At 35.5% G+C, this 18866-nt stretch overlaps 3 protein-coding genes across 5 annotated transcripts; 2 read left to right on the forward strand and 1 right to left on the reverse strand.

Annotated features, from left to right (window-relative positions):
• Positions 1-36: 36 nt before the first annotated feature.
• Positions 37-4598, reverse strand: endou (endonuclease, polyU-specific). Of its 2 annotated transcripts, XM_079884652.1 has the most exons (8): positions 4510-4598; positions 4234-4248; positions 2278-2434; positions 2004-2203; positions 1130-1243; positions 944-1050; positions 683-825; positions 37-271 (listed from the first exon to the last, which is right to left on the reverse strand). In XM_079884652.1, the coding sequence occupies exons 1-8, from the start codon at positions 4562-4564 to the stop codon at positions 157-159; spliced, it is 906 nt and encodes a 301-aa protein (XP_079740778.1). In that variant the 5' UTR covers positions 4565-4598; the 3' UTR covers positions 37-156. The 2 variants fall into 2 exon arrangements, with proteins under 2 accessions (XP_079740778.1, XP_079740779.1); XM_079884653.1 differs by lacking the exon at positions 4234-4248.
• A 1556-nt stretch (positions 4599-6154) lies between these two features.
• tsfm (Ts translation elongation factor, mitochondrial) lies at positions 6155-8619 on the forward strand. Its single transcript, XM_079884450.1, has 6 exons — positions 6155-6286; positions 6527-6679; positions 7179-7307; positions 7408-7524; positions 7610-7691; positions 8201-8619. Exons 1-6 carry the CDS (start codon positions 6239-6241, stop codon positions 8590-8592), a joined length of 921 nt encoding a protein of 306 aa, XP_079740576.1. The 5' UTR covers positions 6155-6238; the 3' UTR covers positions 8593-8619.
• A 2359-nt stretch (positions 8620-10978) lies between these two features.
• On the forward strand, positions 10979-18696 carry myl6 (myosin, light chain 6, alkali, smooth muscle and non-muscle). 2 transcript variants are annotated; one of them, XM_079884003.1, is made up of 7 exons: positions 10979-11110; positions 11397-11424; positions 13136-13279; positions 14517-14690; positions 15517-15594; positions 15689-15724; positions 17400-18087. In XM_079884003.1, the coding sequence occupies exons 1-6, from the start codon at positions 11108-11110 to the stop codon at positions 15715-15717; spliced, it is 456 nt and encodes a 151-aa protein (XP_079740129.1). In that variant the 5' UTR covers positions 10979-11107; the 3' UTR covers positions 15718-15724; positions 17400-18087. The 2 variants fall into 2 exon arrangements, with proteins under 2 accessions (XP_079740129.1, XP_079740128.1); XM_079884002.1 differs by lacking the exon at positions 15689-15724 and having other exon boundaries at positions 10994-11110; positions 17400-18696.
• The last annotated feature ends 170 nt before the right edge of the window (positions 18697-18866 follow it).

The raw sequence follows: 18866 nt of genomic DNA on the forward strand, positions 1-18866 counted from the left end.
GTATTAGATCCCGACAAGTAAAAGTACAGACAGGAGGGGTGTTTATCTGTTCCTGTTTATTATTAGATCCAACATCAACCTCAAATAATCAAGTGAAGAATTAAAATTGCAGATGAGTTGTGAGTTTGTTGATGCTGATGTTCAGATGACAGAGAATCAAGGTGTGGCAGGGTAAGCGGAGCCAATGTACTTCTTTCCATTACCGTAGCTGCTGTTGTCCCATGTGTAGGTCTGAATGCCCAGACTCTGCCCTCCCAAACTCACATAACACCTGAGAAAGCAGTCAAGCATTTCAGATGGTTAAGGTGGATATAATTAAATAATAATCAAATTATTATAAATGACAGTTTTAAGGGCATCTCAACGTAAAAACCTATGCCAAATCAAGTGTGTGTGAAGGGGACCCTGCAAACGAGTGGGATCAACGCTGAGAAGATGGATGGATAATTGTTATAATTTAATTTTAATTCTATATTTTATTTTTATTATTATTAAACAGTGGACGCTAATATAGTCGTTATGGTTATTATCTTTATAGTTATCGTTCTTGGTGTGAACGGGCCTTAAGTCTAGCAATTTTGATGGATATGTTATATACGGAATGGATGTTTTTTATAATATAAACAAAAAAGAGTTTTATTTGATGAATGGCTGAAAGTGAATAGAGAGAACAACAACTCACCTCTTCCCAGGGCGGGTGATGTAGCAGAGACTGTAGATAGCCAGATCAAATTCAGGACTACAGCCAATAAAGGCAGATCCAACCTCTTTGTAATAGCCATTCCAATTAAACTGCATTCCCAGTACGTCAGGATATGTGGTCCACTGAGAGAAAGGGGAAATTGAACTCTTACTAAATCAAAACTTCTACAAGCAGACATCCACACCGCACTTTTAAAATGCATGCTGTAATAGCACTGGTTTGTTTTGATGAAGTACTCACAGGGCCATCAAAACTATGGCTGTAGTAATTCAGGAGTCCCTGTTTCTCACTCTGATAAAACTGCAGCCAGTTGTGGAAACCAGACACCTTACCACTTTTAATTTCCCCTGTTGACACACTACATGTCAGCCAAAGACATATAAAATGCATTTTGGCAGCCAATCACGGGGTCACACGCAGACTAACCTACAAAGATGTGCTCAAACCCGCTGGAGTCCAGCTTGCCATTAGCTCGAGAGTAAAGGCCGAACCACATCATCTTCAGATCCTGGATAAACTCGCTCTGTGATGAGTATGCACCTGATCCATAACACAATAAAGTATGTCTATAGTCATTTGACAGCAATATCTTGCATAAATTATTTACATTACAGTTTGATGAAATCTTTTCACATTTTACACCCCAGTTTATTATTTATTCTAGTAAATAAGAAGTCAAATTAGTAGAATATTAATACCACTGTTTAAATAGTTTATATAATTTTTATAGTTTTGAAGGAAGCATCTTATGCTCACAAAATAAAAAAAACATTATATTGTGAAATATTATTAAAATTTAAAACCGTTTTCTATTTTAATATATTTTAAATTGTAATTTATTCCTGTGATGGCAAATCTGAGTCTTCAGTGTCACATGATCCTTCAGAAATCATTCTAATATGCTGATTTGAAGCTCAAGAAATATTTATTTTTTTGATCGATGTTTAAAACAGTTGTGCTGCTTAATATTTCTGTGAAAACTGTGATGAATAGAAAGTAAAAAAAAAAAAAACATAAATTATTTGAAGTAGAAATCTATTAAAGTTGAAGTAGAACTGATATAAAAAATGTCTTTACTGTCACTTTTGATCAACGTAATGCATCCTTGCAGAACAAAAGTTTGAAATGTTTTTGTCTGACCCCAAACTTTTGAAGGATAATATTAATTCAATATAATTTAATAAATACCAATATATTCAAAACTATTTATTTGACATTATTGTGATTGCAGCATTTTTATCACACTGAGATCGCTCAAATTCTCAAGGTCCAAAACAAAAAGAGTTTTGGCGTCACATACCTTTAGAGTGGAGGAAATTGTAGAGCTCCTTGCCCAGGGCCGTGTTCATAGTCTGTTGGAGGAAAGTGTCCTGCTCCTGCACTTCCTGTGAGGGCACATCCTCCACTTCTCCTGTCATCCTTTTATAGTTGTCCAGTAGATTCAGGAGAGCTTTATACGTGGGCTTGGAGAGCAAAGTACTACTAACTTGCTTGAACAATCTAGAGAATATAAGAGAACATTATAATACATAATAACATGCACACATGTGTATATGTGGTTATGTGTGTCTTACGGGCGTGATGACAGGTCATTGGCGGAGCCGGTTGCAGAAGAAGAGATCAGTGTCTGAGGTTCAATAACCAGCTCTGAGGCGGTGGCCCTGTTAGAGTCTAACTTGTACAGTGTCTCAGACAGAGACTTGATCTCAGCATCAGTGACACTGGCTAATGCTTGGGATGTGAAATGGATACACAAAAAAAGTGTTAGTACCTGAGGAGCAAAGAAAAGTCTGACAAAGCCTGATCAAACTGAAAGAATGAAGGGAAGAATTAACATAATTACTGTAAATAAATTAACCAAACAATCACTGCAATTATGGTTGTTTTTTTTTGTTGACATGCGCCATTCGATTTCTATGTTGTCTTGTAGTCAAGAAAACAGTGTTAAATGAATCACTCAGTCTGAACATGTGTTCACTTTAAATCTAACTGGATTTGAGTTTATTATATTGTTTGTTGTTATATGTGTGTATCACACAAATGTGTGGGTAACACTTTACAATAGTGAACATGAACTAAGAATTAACAATTCTTCTACAGCATTTATTACACTAAAAAATGCTGGGTTATTTTAACCCAATGTTGGGTCAAATATGGATTAACCCAACGTTGGGTTAAAAATGCAATTTAAAAATGGACAAACCCAGCCGTTGGGTTACATTTTTAATGTAACCAATGCAATTTGTCCATTTTTAAATAGCATTTTTGTCCGTTTTTGATTTTGTCCAAAATGCAATTTGTCCATTTTTAAACTGCATTTTTTAACCCAACGTTGGGTTAGTCCATATTGACTCAACATTGGGTTAAAACAACCCAGCATTTTTTAGAGTGTAATCTTAGTTACATGTACTAATAAATTATTAAAATCAAATGTTGTATGTTAACATTAGATAATGCACTGTGAACTAACATGAACTATCAATGAACAGCTGGATTTTTATTAACTAACATTAACAAAGATTAATACAATGTATTGCTCATTATTCATGGTAGTTACATTAACAAATGAGACCTTATTGCAAAGTGCATTGTGCATAGTGCAGATTTTTTAATTAGAATTTAACTAATATGAGATTTGTCTTCTAGGATTTGTAGACTTGTTTTATGACAATAAATAAATAAATACATTTTGTCTAAATATAATTGTAATTGCTTTCTGTTACAAATAACCAAAGTGAAACTATGAATCATTGCACAATATATTGTGGCTTTTACGGCAGTGGTGTTTAGTACTTTGAAATGAATGCTGAGATGAACTAAGTGTGTGAAACTATAGCAGTTGACACAGCTGAGTTCCATGCCACTTTTGGCATCCAAAAAAAAAAAAAAACAGGACTCATGGTTACATTGAATTTCTTATCACAGATAAACCCCTAATATTTAGAACTAAATCTTTCATAGCTCCTATTTTTGTGCCTGTTAAAAAAAGCTGATTTCCAATGCACGTGACTCAACAGACCTTGAACATTTTATGTAAGAGATAAAAGCTGTTTGTGTTTGTTCAGAATTACTTTGAGTGATTCATCAGTGTGTGTGGTTCGTCTGATTTGTAATTCGTTTGTGCCTTTTGTCTAATTGAACATATTTAGCTTTACGGGTTTAACAACGGCAACTATTGTGTACAGTCGTTTATCCTATATCAAACCTATTTGTTTTAATTTTGTTGACCCTTTAACAATACAAATATGTACTGTATAATAATTTACTTGCTTGTTATAGTCATCGCAGGCAGTCGTTTAAGACATCGTAGGGCTCTCCACATCTGGAGTTGAGGTATATTTCACATGCTATTAAACATTTAACCAGACTATTTTGAGTTACATTTTATGTGGACGAAGACATATAGGCAAATTTTGTCATTAACCTATTTATAGGCCTACTAGTAGTTATTAGAGCTTGTGAAATTAACTCAATTATGTCACATAAGGCACAAGAGAAAAAGTCAGTGTAAAATTCAGTATCACACTTACAGAATTCCAGAGAATCTGAGAGAGAGAGAGAGAGAGAGAGAGAGAGAGAGAGAGAGAGAGAGAGAGAGACTTTTTTGACTCTTGAATCTTAACAACTCTTTCTTTAATTACAAAAATGTAAAAACATTCCTCAAAAACATCTGAGAGAGAGGGAGAGGGAAACTGCATTTACATTGATAATTGCTATGCTATAAAAGAACAAAAGACACATGAACATAGTTTAGTAACTTATGAATGTACAATCAGAATGGAAATTGTAGTTTGTTATGAACTTACCACTGCAGCCCTGAGAGATCAGGGTGAGAAAGAGGATGACGATTACCTTCATCATAGGCGTTAGGCGATCCAGTTGCACGAACTGCAGATTAAGACCCAATTTGGTTTTTATACCATCTCAGATAAATAAATTCTTAGGAACTCCTCCCATGATCCAAAACTCTGTTGCGATACGATAGGACCAGTTCCAAAAATTTGCTATGTGCAAAAAGGTAATATTAGAGTGGTGAGATGATTAAAACATATTTAATATGTTATAATAAATCATTTAAATAAATAAAAGAAATGAATCTCTGTTCCTGTTGTTTCAATCAGTTGGTCTAAAATGAGAACAACAGTGGTGTTAGTTGTCAGGTTCCAGGAACTGACATCTAGTGGAAATTATGAATAAACTTAAGCATTTAATACAATTTCGCTATTCTTTCTTGAAATCATGTTTGCCTCCATTTGGCAAGAACGTGTTCCATAATATGTTTCCATGAACTGATGAGTGGGCAAACAGTCTGCAAGACCAGGTGGTTCCATTCACACGGCAATCAAGATACTTTTTTAAAAAGGTTTTCATCTTGCCTTCTTGTGTCCTTGCTTTCAATTTTTCAGCTTTTATTTATACATTTATATCCATAATCCTAATGAGATCATATATATATATATATATATATATGTGTGTGTGTGTGTGTGTGTGTGTGTGTGTGTGTGTGTGTGTGTGTGTGTGTGTGTGTATGTATGTGTGTGTATTTATATATACTGTATTTATGTGTACATACTACACATACATGCATACATACATACACACACTCACACAGCGCTTTATAACATTAGGATTGTTTCCGAATAATAATATATTTTACAAACAAATATACAATTATTACAAATCAATAACACATTGACACATTATCATTGCCCATTAAAGGGATAGTTCACTTTGAAATTAAATTTTGGCATGTTTTAGCTTACCTCAAGGGCATCCAAGATGTAGGTGTCTTTGTTTCCGCAGTAGTTTCAATTTTGATATTTTTAGGTCAAACCGTTCTTGTCTGCCAGTCATATAATGCAGGTCTATGGTCACCACCTCAAAGAGCATGCACAGAGAAGTCCAAATTAAACAATTCCCCATCATAAGTACACATTGATGGCCTAAGACACGAAACGAGCGGTTTGTGTGAGAAAATGAACAGTATTTATATAGTTTTTAGCTCTACAACCACGTCCAAGTGATCTGAGGGCGCGTGCGCTTCCTGGTGTGTGACGTGTGCGCGCGTTCTGGCTTAGTCTGCGCAAGTGGTAAAAACGATATAAATGCTGTTCGTTTTCTCACACAAACCGCTCGTTTCGTGTCTTAGGCCATCAATGTGTACTTACGATGGGGAATTGTTTTAATTAGGACTCTGTGCATGCTCTTTGAGACAGTGACCATAGACCTGCATTATATGACTGACAGACAAGAACGGTTTGACCTAAAAATATCAAAATTGAAACTACTGCGGAAACAAAGACACCTACATCTTGGATGCCCTGCCTTGAGGTAAGCTAAAACATAGCAAAATTTAATTTCAAAGTGAACTATCCCTTTAATAACATGTGATAAACTCCTGTGCAGGAGATGGCGCTACATGTGAGCCTGAATTCTCTTTTACATGACCTTTCTCTCTCTCTGTAGAAAGCGTGCTTCAATGACATCCCAGTTACTGATGTAAGGAAGCCTGTGCTAGTTGATGAAGAAATAGAAATGGCTTTATATTCTTTGTTTCGATCTGTCAGGACTGAAGTAGTCAAGGTGGGCTTTGACTCATTTCCCGTATTGAGCATTCTAACCTTTTAATGCCTTTGACTAGATGCTTTAGAAGTTATAATCTTTTCATGCTAGTCTAGTTTGATTTAAAAAAAAAACTATTTTTTTTAAATCTTGTATTTTAAATAATACATGACAGTATTTGCTAAACGGTTTCCATTCGGCTGTGTAATATCCTGTAGCATAATTTAATCACGTGTCGTATTAACAATATATTCTTCATAGGGATGTCTCACACAGCATGTCCAGTCTCTCTACACCAGCTGCCCGAGTTTAGCAGCGGAGAAAACACTTCTCCTGAAATTACGCAAATCTACCGGCTACACCTTCATCAACTGCAAAAAGGCACTGGAGAAATTCAACAATGACATTACACAGGTGCGATCCAATATCTATCTATCTATCTATCTATCTATCTATCTATCTATCTATCTATCTATCTATCTATCTATCTATCTATCTATCTATCTATCTATCTATCTGTCTATCTGTCTGTCTGTGCAGTTGTTTGTTTGCACGTTTAACTTGTGTTGAACCCAGAATATTCTCTGAAGTAAACATGAGGGTGATTTTTAAATAGCAGCTAATTGTACTATTTTGATAACTCAAACATAAATTTTAAACTCACTGTATAATTTTTAAACTTGAAATGGAATGCAACGGTCATCTGATTTGTCAAGCACACAAACACATCCTTGTAGTTGTTGTCGTCTTTGTTTTTATTTATATATATATATATATATATATATATAATTTAAATGTGTATGATATAAGGGTGTGCATTATTCTGTTTCACAGGGTGTGCAGTCACAAGTTTTACATGGTAAGGGATGTGAACTAACTATGACTTATGAAATATGAAATGTGATGTTTGCAGGCAGAAAGCTGGCTGCATGAACAAGCTCAAAAGGAGGGCTGGAGCAAAGCAAGCAAACTGGAAGGTCGGAAAGCCAGGGAGGGGCTGATTGGTGTCATTAAGGGTGATAATGCAGCTGTCATGGTTGAGGTAGACTTAACATGCCAATCTTACCTCACAATGTGATATTTGATCTCCAAAATTATATGGTGTGTGAATGAACTAATGTTCACTAATGTTTTATGTTCAGGTGAACTGTGAGACAGATTTTGTGGCGAGAAATGAGAAATTTCAGCAGCTGGTAAAGGATGTTGCTTCGTCAATAATGGCTCATCTCTGCAGCAAAAAGCAGACAGGGTATCTTAAGGTACAGGCCCTTCATTTGCAGTTTGAGAAATGTGCATTTCTTCCACACCTGCAATCTCTTAATGCTGATCTGTTCTCTGATTCAGAGTGAGCTGTCATCTGAGGACATTTCTAAGCTCCACATTCCTGAGGGACCATCACTGGCAGATCAGGTGGCATTGACTATAGGTGAGAATAAACCTTTTACATTATATTCATTTCAGCATAACCTTTGAAAACCAGGTTTATCTGTGATTTCTTACTAATAATAATAAATGTTTCTTGAGCACCAAATTAGCATATTAAAATGATTTCTGAAGGATCATGTGACACTGAAGACTGGTGTAATGATGCTGAAAATTCAACTTTGCCATCACTGGAATATTTTAGAATATGTTAAAATATAAATAAATAAAAATATGTAATATTATTTCACAATATTACCATTTCTGCTGTATTTTTGATCAAATAAATGCAGCATTGGTGAGCATAAGAGACTTTTTAAGACCTTTTTTAATAATCATACTGATTCCAAACTTTTAAATGGTAGTGTATTTATCTGTACAGTGCAGGGAATTACATATTTACAAAATGTTTTTTGTAAATATGTAAAAAAACAACAAAAAAAAACCCTGTTACCTTTCACCTCCTAATAATTAAATACAAGCATTAAAATAATAATCTTTTTCCCCCTTCAGGGCGTTTAGGTGAGAACATTGGCATGCGGCGAGCTGTATCACTTGTCGTGCCCTCTGATTGGCACATTGGCTCATACATTCATGGAACGGTTCCTGGGCAGGTTGGCATTGATATGGGGCGCTATGGATCGCTAGTTGTGTTTCAAGGCGGACCTAAGGAAGGGACAGACACTCTGGGAAGGAAGCTGGGGCAACATATAGTAGGTGAAGCACCTGTTTCTCTTGGCAACATGGAAGATATACCATGTGGTGACTCTGAGACAAGACTTTTGCCCCAGACCTTCCTCCCAGATCCCAAATACACAGTGGGACAGTACCTGATTTCACAGGATGCACGTGTGCTAGACTTCATACGTTTCAAATGTGGAGAGAGCACCAGTCAGGAGGAGTGAGCACAGCCATTTGAATGAGAAAATAAATGTCTTGTAAAAATATGAATTATATTTCCTGTAAGGATCAACTTCGATAAAATGTATGTCTCATCAACTTCGTTCAATGAACTTAGTTCTCATGAATCTAAACAACTGATGGTTCTGTGCCACCACAAAAAAATAAACATTTTACAATCTAAAAATTCTGATGTCATAGCTTTTTATTTGACTAAATTCAAAATTTTATAGTATGAGGCTATGAGCACCTAGTTAATTCAGCAACTGACTTGGGCAGGTGTCTGTGTAGTTCGTTATGTGCATTGATTGTGTAAACTAATCAAGTGCTTTACTGCTACTTACTGAAGAGTTTATTTCGCCAGGATAATTGCTCCTCCATTCTCATGTGCTATTATCCATCCTAGCTGAATCTTTAGTGCCATCTAATGGAGTGCAATAAAAATGCGAATATTTCATAATTTTACCCCCGCTTTCACAGACAGGTTAAAATATATCAGTGCCATTGTTTTGTCTCAAGATGCACTCCAGTAATGTTTTTTTCTTAGGCACGTTTATAAACTACTTAAATGCCTTAATTGAACTATGCCAAATCCTGGCTTACTCTTAACCCTGTCTGTGAAACCGGGCCTTAGGTCTTTACCTGGGTCACCTTGCTACAAACTAGAGAACATATCCATTTTGGTATACCCTTTAGCAGTGAAGTACAATTTTCTTATAGATCCAGCATCTAATATGACAGAATAACTGTTTGTATGTTGCAAACTAAGTTCTGAAAAGTTAAAGGCTTCTACAAGCTGGCTACCAAACCAAATCATAACCACCACATAGTCCTGAAACACTACTCCATACACAACCACGCTCTGACATACTAATTATGCAATGATTAAAAATTAAAAGAAAAAAATTAAAAATATAGTGTGATAAGTCTAAAGAAAATGTGGAAGACATTTCTATATGTGCATAGCCTTCTTGACACACTGAAAAAAATGATTTGTTGAATTTAATCAATTTTTTTATGGTAAGTGGTTGCACACAATTGATTTTAGCTACATTTAAACAAATGCATTAAGTTGAACTTAATCAATTTTAGTTCAACTTAATGCATTTGTTTAAATGTAGCTAAAATCAACTGTGTGCAACCACTTACCATAAAAAAATTGATTAAATTCAACAAATCATTTTTTTCAGTGCAGTAGCAATGTGTACATAAATGTTTTCTTAAGATGATTTCCACATGATGTTGTTGTCTGAGAGAAATGTAGCTGACAGAACATCAGTTAATATTTCAATAATTTAATGACATGCACATTTTCAGGTTCTCTGATGTTGGTTTATAGTCACACTGGTGTTTCAAATTGAATAGTATAACAATAATAGGCAGAATAATAATTGTTATTATTTTTATTGTTAGTTTTAACTCTAATTTAAAAAAAAATGAAGATAAAATATATTACTTTTGTAAATCACAATTTTACTGTAAATAAATAAATATTTTATTTATTTTACAGTAAAAGTTACAATACTAATATGTATTGTCTTAAAGTCAGAATGACACTGAAGTTGCCATAGTTGCCATTCTTCCATATGACCAGAGAATGTAGACGGGCTCTGATATGACCTAAGAAATGAAATGGCTTCTCGAACAAGAAGAAATGCAGAGATAGACAGTACGCCAGTAAACACATCATAAGAGAAGAGAAGAGATGTTGCTGCAAGAAGGAGGGAAAGTTATTTTGATTAGATTACATGGACAAATTCTAATTTTAAATTTTAAAAATGATGCGCGCAAATAAATAGCCTAATTTATAATAAATACTGCAATATTCCATAAAAATAAGAATTGACCATTTTTACTGCCTCTTAAACTTAAGTCCGAAGCTTAAGTTTCGTATGTCATAAAAATTTGGATCGGGTTCGATTTTCGTTTTTTTTTTTTTTTTTTTTATCAGTCAAGCATTTTGAGAGGTGTTTTGACAATTCAGAGTAACCGAATGACAATTTAAAGCTGTAATTTAAGGTCCTTGCACTGTGCAATACGAAAAAACGCATACGAAAATTTCGAGTCCGAAATTTTCGTATGCGTTTTTTCGTATTGCACAGTGCAAGGACCTTAAATTGCAGCTTTCGATGTAAGAACCGCGCTGACTTAACTAGCGACTTTTGTTTTATTTCAATTCAGCCCCGTTCATTTATTTATTTGTTTTAACTTTACATTCGATTTAATGAAATGAAATTAGATTTTCATCAACTCATACAGTTCCCTCGCGAACCCCCCATTTGGGAAACGCAAACAGCATTACGGTATTCAAGGTTTTCTGCTGCGCATATAATACTGACTTGACGGTAATGACAGTAGAGGGAAACCAGCGCCCGCACTATTTGATTGGCCGATTCAGCTTGAATCGAGTTGACATGACATCATCGTGAATAGCGGTGTCACAAAGTGTGTTCGCCCATACTGTAATTCACACAGCGCTCATACTGACGCTCCCTCGCTCCATCCTCAACCACTGCAGTCATGGTAAGTCCATTATCATAGCCAGTCATCTCTCATTCTCACTATAATGCAGGTAACGCCTATTAGTCACACAGTCAGGTGACCGTTAAACAGAATGTTGAAGGTTTTTTAAACCGCCAAGGTTTAATCAGGCCAACACATTTAATTATCACATGTGTCTTGGTTTGCTCTGAGTGTTTTGTATTTTTTGAGGGAGAATCTCAATATCCTTTATTGTAAAATCAAACCAATGCATCTTCGGTTTTAATGCTGATCTTCTCTATTGCCATCCTCATCCTGGCATGGACAGTCTGACTTCTCAGAGGACCAGATTTGTGGTGAGTAATAAATGTTTACTACTTGATTATATTGTGATTATGAATCCGTCGAGGTTATATAGTTGCTTTTGTGTTGCCGATTAATGCTAAATAAACGTAGGCCTGCACATCAGCTTACTCTGGCTGAGTCTGACAGATGTGCAGGCAATGCTTAGCACTTGTACACACTGTTGTGTACCTAATGTCCAATGTAACAACGAAAAATTCGACCGGAGGTTTCTTTTATATATCAATTTCTGATGTTAAATTGCTGAGGTTACAGTACAGGCAGCTTTCAGATGCGGCGCTTTTGAAGCACCGGAAGCCGCTGCTGTGGAATGTGTAGCTAGAGACGCTACGTATGAACAACATCAAAATGGATTGGGTGTGAATTCAAGAAAATAATGATAATGTGATCTGCTGAATTTTAGCGAGCTGAGATGGAGTAATATCGTGAGTTATGTTTTTTTTTTATTAGGTCGTAGTTGCAGCACAAAGCTCCAAGTTAAACGTTTAGTGATCACGGGCGACTGCTGCGGATTTGATTCATATAAGTGATTCGAATCTTTTGAATCAGGTCGCTGAAAAGATTCATCCACTGACCCGTTGAAGTGTCTTTTGTGTTAAGAGTTGAGTTATTTAATCATCATTTAATCAACGGATTATTGAAAAATTATACTGCTTGGACTTGGTTCGATGCATCAGTTGTTGATTCAATTGGATATAAGGGCTTTGCTCTCAAAAAGTAAAGGAAGATGGTAAATTAATTCTATAGAGTTCTACTTGGTAATTTAGTAAAGCTAATTGAAAAGTAAAACTTTGAAACAGCTGTCTTTATTTATTTATTTATTTATTAGCAAAAAAAATCATGCATTGATGAATTGTTCACAATAAGATCAGTAGCTTGCATTTAGAAAATAGATAAAATTACATGTTATGCTGAGCATGAATTTTATCAAGCTATAGAAAAACAGACAATAGCCTAAATCAATGAAGAGATTCAATACAGTTCTTATGTCACTGTAATTGAAATCTTTAGTCGCTTTAACACATTTCTAATTCTTGTGTTGGTCCATTATGTATTATTCTGCCTTGTTTATTAAAAAACCTCACACATTATACTGTAGAGTACATAGTGCATAGTGTCAGTGTAAAGTGTATAGTGTGTCATTTTGGACACAACTAATATTCCTGTTGATGTAGTGCTGCGATCTCTCTTCTGCCCATATATGGTTAATCACAGTGAGTGTGTGTGAAGTTTGACTCAGGCCGGCCTGGGAAGTGTCGCATTCCTGTAAGCTGCTCTACCAAGCATTATGATAGTAATCTCAAATCCTCAAGCAAGAACTAGAAGCATAATCATTTTAGATCAGAATTTGCTTGTAGGCCTGGTTTCACAGACAGGGCTTGGATTAAACCAGGATTAGGCCTTAGTTTAATTAGGACATTTAAGTTGCTTTTATAAACGTGCATTATAAAAAACATTACTGGTGTGTATCTTGAGACAAAAGAATGGCACTGACATATCTAAAGATTTGTCAATGCAAGTTGCTTCCAGTTAAAACAGCTCAAACATGCATCTTAGTCTGGAACTAGCTTTCAATGTCTGTGAAACCGGGGGATTAAGTGTTTTCTACCCATTATCATTTTCTTTTTTCAGTCCAGATAACTACACATAATTTTCTGCATGACCTGCGTATGTATTTTCTCACTCTCTTTCTCTCATTAACAGAGTTTAAGGAGGCCTTCCTCCTGTTTGACCGAACAGGAGATGGGAAGATCATGTACAATCAGTGTGGGGATGTGATGCGTGCTCTGGGCCAGAACCCTGTCAATGCTGAGGTCCTCAAAGTCCTGGGAAACCCCAGTAATGAAGGTCAGACCCTTCTTTTGCTGCATTGTCCTGTGTTACTTGTTAAAAACATGTATTTCGTTTAGTACAGGAAATTGTTTAAAGGAGAACTCCGGTCAATTTTAACATTGAGCTAATTTTTTTGTACATTTGGAGTGCTGTCAGTACAGAGAACAACGACATAAATTGGTGTTGCCTACACCGTGTTATCCTCTTTTTAAAATTTGCACCCTGTTGACTTCAATGGGGCAAGTTTTAAACCTGCTTTTAGCCTCTTAACATCCTTGATGTGTCATTACAAGTGTACAGCCAATGTGAGTGATTACTTCAGAGTGAACACGAGTGAGTCTGACTGCAGTAGATGTGAAAGATATGAATAAAAACGAAGTTATTTCAGCCAGCGCACATACCTGTATTTACATCCTGTTTTCGGTCGAAGTCCATAGTAATCGATTGTCGAGTTCACGCGCATAGGTTTAGTACCTATGATCACGCGCGTGAACTCGACAATCGATTACTATGGACTTCGACCGAAAACAGGATGTAAATACAGGTATGAGCGCTGGCTGAAATAACTTCGTTTTTATTCATATCTTTCACATCTACTGCAGTCAGATTCACTCGTGTTCACTCTGAAGGAATCACTCACATGGCTGGGCACTTGTAATGATACATCAAGGAGGTTAAGAGGCTAAAAGCAGGTTTAAGACTTGCCCTATTGAAGTCAACAGGGTGCAAATTTTAAAAAGAGGATAACACGGTGTAGGCAACACCGATTTTTGTCGTTGTTCTCTGTATTGACAGCACTCCAAATGTACAAAAAAATGAGCTCAATGTTAAAATTGACCGGAGTTCTCTTTTAAGGTCGTTGGTATAAGCACGGCTGAATCATGCCAATTTTACTGGCTAAACATAACAATGTTTAAAAGCCCTGCCCTGTTCTTTTAAAGGGATAGTTCACTCAAAAAGGAAAAGTCTGTCATCATTTACTCACCCTCATGTTGTTCCAAACCCGCATGACTCTGTCACTTCCCTTGATCAATAAGCTATACTTCTCCTTATTCTGTTAGACAAAAGCAATTTAATCTCCTTTAATCAGTCTAAGATGCAATCAGGACAACTTCAACAGTCACAAGAACTGTCTCTATCTTCCACAGTTATAATTAAATTATTAAGTGATGATTTTCTAGCTTAATTCTCAGTGTGTTAAGATGTTGGTGTGAATACAAATAAGAGTGATTGTAATGTTCTTTTTTCTCAGATATGAACATGAAAATGCTGGACTTTGAGCAGTTTTTGCCCATGCTGCAGGCCATCGCTAAGAACAAGGATCAGGGTTCCTTTGAGGACTTTGTGGAGGGGCTGCGGGTGTTTGACAAAGAGGGAAATGGAACGGTGATGGGCGCTGAGCTGCGACATGTCCTCACGACACTGGGTAAAGAGTCATGGCCTCTTTTAGAATGATATCACAATGTAGTATAATATAATCTTTCTTTGATTACTCCCAAGGTTTCTTCCTCATAGGAGGCGTCTTAGGTTTTTTTTTCTCAGCTCCTTTGAACAGTTCACTGAGAGTTCTATTGAGATTTATTTTGAAAACCTGAACTAATATAAAGTGCTTATGATTGTTTGAAAAGAACTGTGTGCATGGTATAGGGAGAGTTCAAGTAGGGATGCAATGAATAAGAGATATTGGTAGCGATCATTAAGATGGTTATGGGAATACAAGTCTTTTTTTTTTTCTTTTTTTTTTACCTGAAAAATATTTTTTTCTTAAGAATTTTTTAATGCCATTGTTGTCAGATTTTGTTAATTTGAAATTTGTTTTTGAAATTTGGCTTTTACCTACCCTTGTGCACAACAAAAGATTATAAAAAAATGATTTGAAATGTTATCATGAAATTAATTTTTTTTTCTTTTTTTTTCCAAGAAGCCGTTTCACTTGGATATGCGTCACAATACTAAAGAAAACACGATCACAATTTCCGTATCATTCCATTTCAAGTTTAAGAAACTGTCATGAATGTGTTCTCTCTTTTAGTAGAGTATTTTGAAAATATTTTGAAATAAAATACATTGATATTTTGAATCATAAAATCCGATTTGTATTGAATTGATTTTTGTTGGATATAATATCAGTCCTTTCAATCACAAAGCACTAGAAGCACCTTACAGCTGTACAGAATGACATTCTGTAAAACAGGTTGAAATATATTTTTGAGGAGAATTTGATGCATCTTCTTGCCCGTGTTTTATGATAGGTGAGAAGATGACAGAGGAGGAAGTGGAGACGCTCTTGGCAGGACACGAGGACGCTAATGGCTGCATCAATTATGAAGGTACAACAATCACAAATGGGTCTTTTTTTGTTCTCTGAACATCAAGACTAGTGTAAGTGTCAATGTTTAATCCATTTGCTTTTCCTTCTGACAGCATTGGTGCGCCACATTATGGCTGGTTGAGGAGAGGGTACGAATGGTCCTCAGTTTGTTTTTACTCATTCTTCTCTCCTTACAGCTCCCTCTCTGCTGCGTCCCCTGGCTTTAGCCTAGCATGTAGCATTTCTGCATGTGCATAATGTAGGCGTCTCCTGACTCCCACTGTTGCCATGGTGATGCTTTGCCAGCGCTTAACAGAGTTTGCTGGTCACTCTTATGCCCATCTCCCCCCAAACCAGCCATTCCCCTTTATTTGGAAATGCTGTGTTCCAACTTTAATATTGTATATTCAAAACCCATTTGCTTGCACTATTTCTAATAGGCCACATACAAACTGCAGCTAGCTGGACTTTTTCAGTGGAATAATTACGATTTTTAATGTATTCAATGAAGAATGCTCTCCAAGGCTGCATTTATTTGATCAAAACTACAGTAAAAACAATAATAATATTGTGAAATATTATTACGATTTAAAAGAACTGTTTTCTAATGTAATATTTTTTTGAGATGTAATTTATTCCTGTGATCAAAGCTGAATTTTCAGCATCATTACTCCAGTCTTCAGTGTCACACGTTCCTTCGGAAATCATTTTAATATGCTGATGTGGTGTTCTTTGATCAACAGTTCAAAATATCCGCTTTTATTTGAAATAGAAATCTTTTGTAACATTATAAATGTCATTTTGACCAAATTAATGCTTTCTTGCTGAATAAAAGCATTTATTTGTTTTCTTTTTCTTTTTTAATTTAAACCTTACCCCCCAAACTTTTGAATAGTAGTGTATAACAGTTTCCACAAAAATATGAAGCAGCATAACAGCAGTTTTGATGAACATTGATGACAAAACAAAATGTTTCTTGAGCATCAAATCAGCATATTAGAATGATTTCTGAAGGATCATGTGACACTGATGCTGAAAATATAGCTTCGCCATCACAGGAATAAATTACATTTGAAAATATATTACAATCGAAAACAATATTACTGTTTTACTGTATTTTTGATCAAATAAATGCAGCCTTGGTGAGCATAAGAGACTTCTTTCAAAAGCAATAAATCTTAATTATTTCAAACATTTGACCAGTAGTGTACATAAGTGATAACTGTTTTTAAATGTGATTGTCACTCTTAAATCTCTGCAGTGTGTACGCAGACAAACAGTATATAGAAGCTGATGGTATTGTGATAGAAAAATGACTATCGGCATCATATTTCAAGGCTAAAACGGTGCCAGGGTAGTGGATTCGGATGGGTCCTTTATAGAATCTCCTGCTTTCTGGTATGAACATCTACTGTAGGACGCTTTGTAAGGAGATGTATTGTAGTTCTAGTATCCAGTCCTGTCACAATGTTGTTCCTGCTCTCTTTCTCTCTTCTGTACTTGTGTATTTATCTGATCTATTTATGCCTTTATAAGGTATGCTAACCCATTCTAATTTCGTTTAGGCCTGGATAATCTCTCTTCCTCCCCTTTCTGTCAAATCATCCTGGGGATTCTGCATTTCACCCCTAGTTGTTGCAGGGAAATGTAGTTTGACTGCCAGTCACTGAACTACACATACTGTGCGATCTTTGACTGTTTATGGGTCTAGAAGTATCTAGAACTTCATGTGTGGTGTCCATGGCAACATTTGCTGATCTAGTGGGTTGAATTTTGTTGGATCCCTGCCTCATATTTCTTCCTCTTTCTCTCTCTCTTCTACAGAACTCGTAAGGATGGTCATGAGCGGTTGAAGAATTCAAACATTTTTTATTTTATTTTTGTCAGTCAGGCCCCCCATTTATGTGATTTCTTCATTTCCTTATTAGCTTTTTTAATTATTTGTTCTTTATTTTTTCCTTAAGTGCCTTTTATCATGTTTCTGGAGGATTATGGCTCATTTAATTCCAAAAACTTTCATTGATGTTCATAGGTTTGCTTGAATACCTTCCATTCAGCCATTGCATTCTTTCCACGGGTCATTGTATTCAGCCTCTGTTTGTCTTAAACTGTGAGGGACATTTTGATAGGCTCTTATTGCAGTTTTTTTTATTAACCTGTTATCTAAATGTTTGTAAGTCATTTGACAATCCCTCCTTAATGTTCATCATAATAAATATTCAGAATCATCTTTGGTTTTGTTGATTTCTCATGTCAGAGTTGTGAGCGGGGGTGTATGTGTGGGTTGCCTTGTAGGGCATTGTTGCACCAACCACTCCATTTTAGTAAAGATATTAAGTAACACAGACTTCTCTCTCCCGATAAACATGATAAAAGACAATACCAAATTAGGAGTATGTGAAGGGGTTTGAATGTGCTGGCTGAGAACATAACGTTGCCTACATGTTTTAGTGGTCCTGTGTTTACCTTAAGAGATAAGTTGACTTAATAAACAAAACCTTTTATGACATGCATAATAACACTCAAACACTGTGTGTTGTGAGTATGAGGGAACGTGTAAACGGAAAGAAACTTCTGATTGGCTGTTGTGCGATCCATAGTGTCGCGTCACATTCCGTTTTCACATTCAATCAAAGTCAACATGAAATCAGCATTTACAATTCTTATTTTTTATGGACTATTGCGGTGTTTATCATAAATAATTTATCTGTGCATATTATTTTTTAAATACATGTCATTATTATCATTATAAGGCATTAAACTTTATAACTGTAAAGTTTTAATAATTGTTCTAATTCTATGAGAGTACAGACCCATCAGTTATGTCATCTGCTGTTTTAAATGCTCAAGTGGATTCTGATTGGCTAATTTTTTTTAACGCTCGTCAGCTGAGAAAAAACATTCTGAGAGTGATTCCAATGATATTGTTCCCCTGTGTTGTTATCGTTATGGACTTCCCTATTCTCATAGAATTCAAATAATTATTAAAACTGAATAGTTATTGTAATAGTGTAACAAGTAACTCGAGTTATGTAATCAGATTACTTTTCCAAGTAACTAGTAAAGGAATGCATTACATTCTAAACTTCTTCAAATTAGTAACTCAAATGACTTTTTACCCCAATCTTGGTTTCTGCCATTGTTGTTTTTTTCAAGTTCAAATCTGGCACATTCAGGATAGACCTGAGAGCTTCTTTTTGTACATCTGTAATATACTTTGTAGTATGATAAATGTTAAACTATCCTTTTAATCAGAAATATAAGATGGGTTTATATACTGAGTACACTTCA

Source organism: Squalius cephalus, assembly GCF_949319135.1.
Source record: "Squalius cephalus genome assembly, chromosome: 10".
Taxonomy (NCBI): Eukaryota; Metazoa; Chordata; class Actinopteri; order Cypriniformes; family Leuciscidae; genus Squalius; species Squalius cephalus.

What these genes read in the sequence shown, in the direction of transcription:
- endou (XM_079884652.1), bottom strand. Translation starts at nt 4,564, where the DNA reads ATGATGAAGGTAATCGTCATCCTCTTTCTCACCCTGATCTCTCAGGGC. An exon ending in CAATTTCCTCCACTCTAAAG is followed by an intron (nt 1,244 to 2,003) that starts GTATGTGACGCC and finishes GTTATGGATCAG; the next exon opens with GTGCATACTCATCACAGAGC. An exon ending in GTTTGAGCACATCTTTGTAG is followed by an intron (nt 1,051 to 1,129) that starts GTTAGTCTGCGT and finishes GTGTGTCAACAG; the next exon opens with GGGAAATTAAAAGTGGTAAG.
- tsfm (XM_079884450.1), top strand. Translation starts at nt 6,239, where the DNA reads ATGGCTTTATATTCTTTGTTTCGATCTGTCAGGACTGAAGTAGTCAAG. An exon ending in ATGCAGCTGTCATGGTTGAG is followed by an intron (nt 7,308 to 7,407) that starts GTAGACTTAACA and finishes TTTTATGTTCAG; the next exon opens with GTGAACTGTGAGACAGATTT. An exon ending in TCAGGTGGCATTGACTATAG is followed by an intron (nt 7,692 to 8,200) that starts GTGAGAATAAAC and finishes TTCCCCCTTCAG; the next exon opens with GGCGTTTAGGTGAGAACATT.
- myl6 (XM_079884003.1), top strand. An exon ending in ACATGTCCTCACGACACTGG is followed by an intron (nt 14,691 to 15,516) that starts GTAAAGAGTCAT and finishes GTTTTATGATAG; the next exon opens with GTGAGAAGATGACAGAGGAG. An exon ending in TGGCTGCATCAATTATGAAG is followed by an intron (nt 15,595 to 15,688) that starts GTACAACAATCA and finishes TCCTTCTGACAG; the next exon opens with CATTGGTGCGCCACATTATG.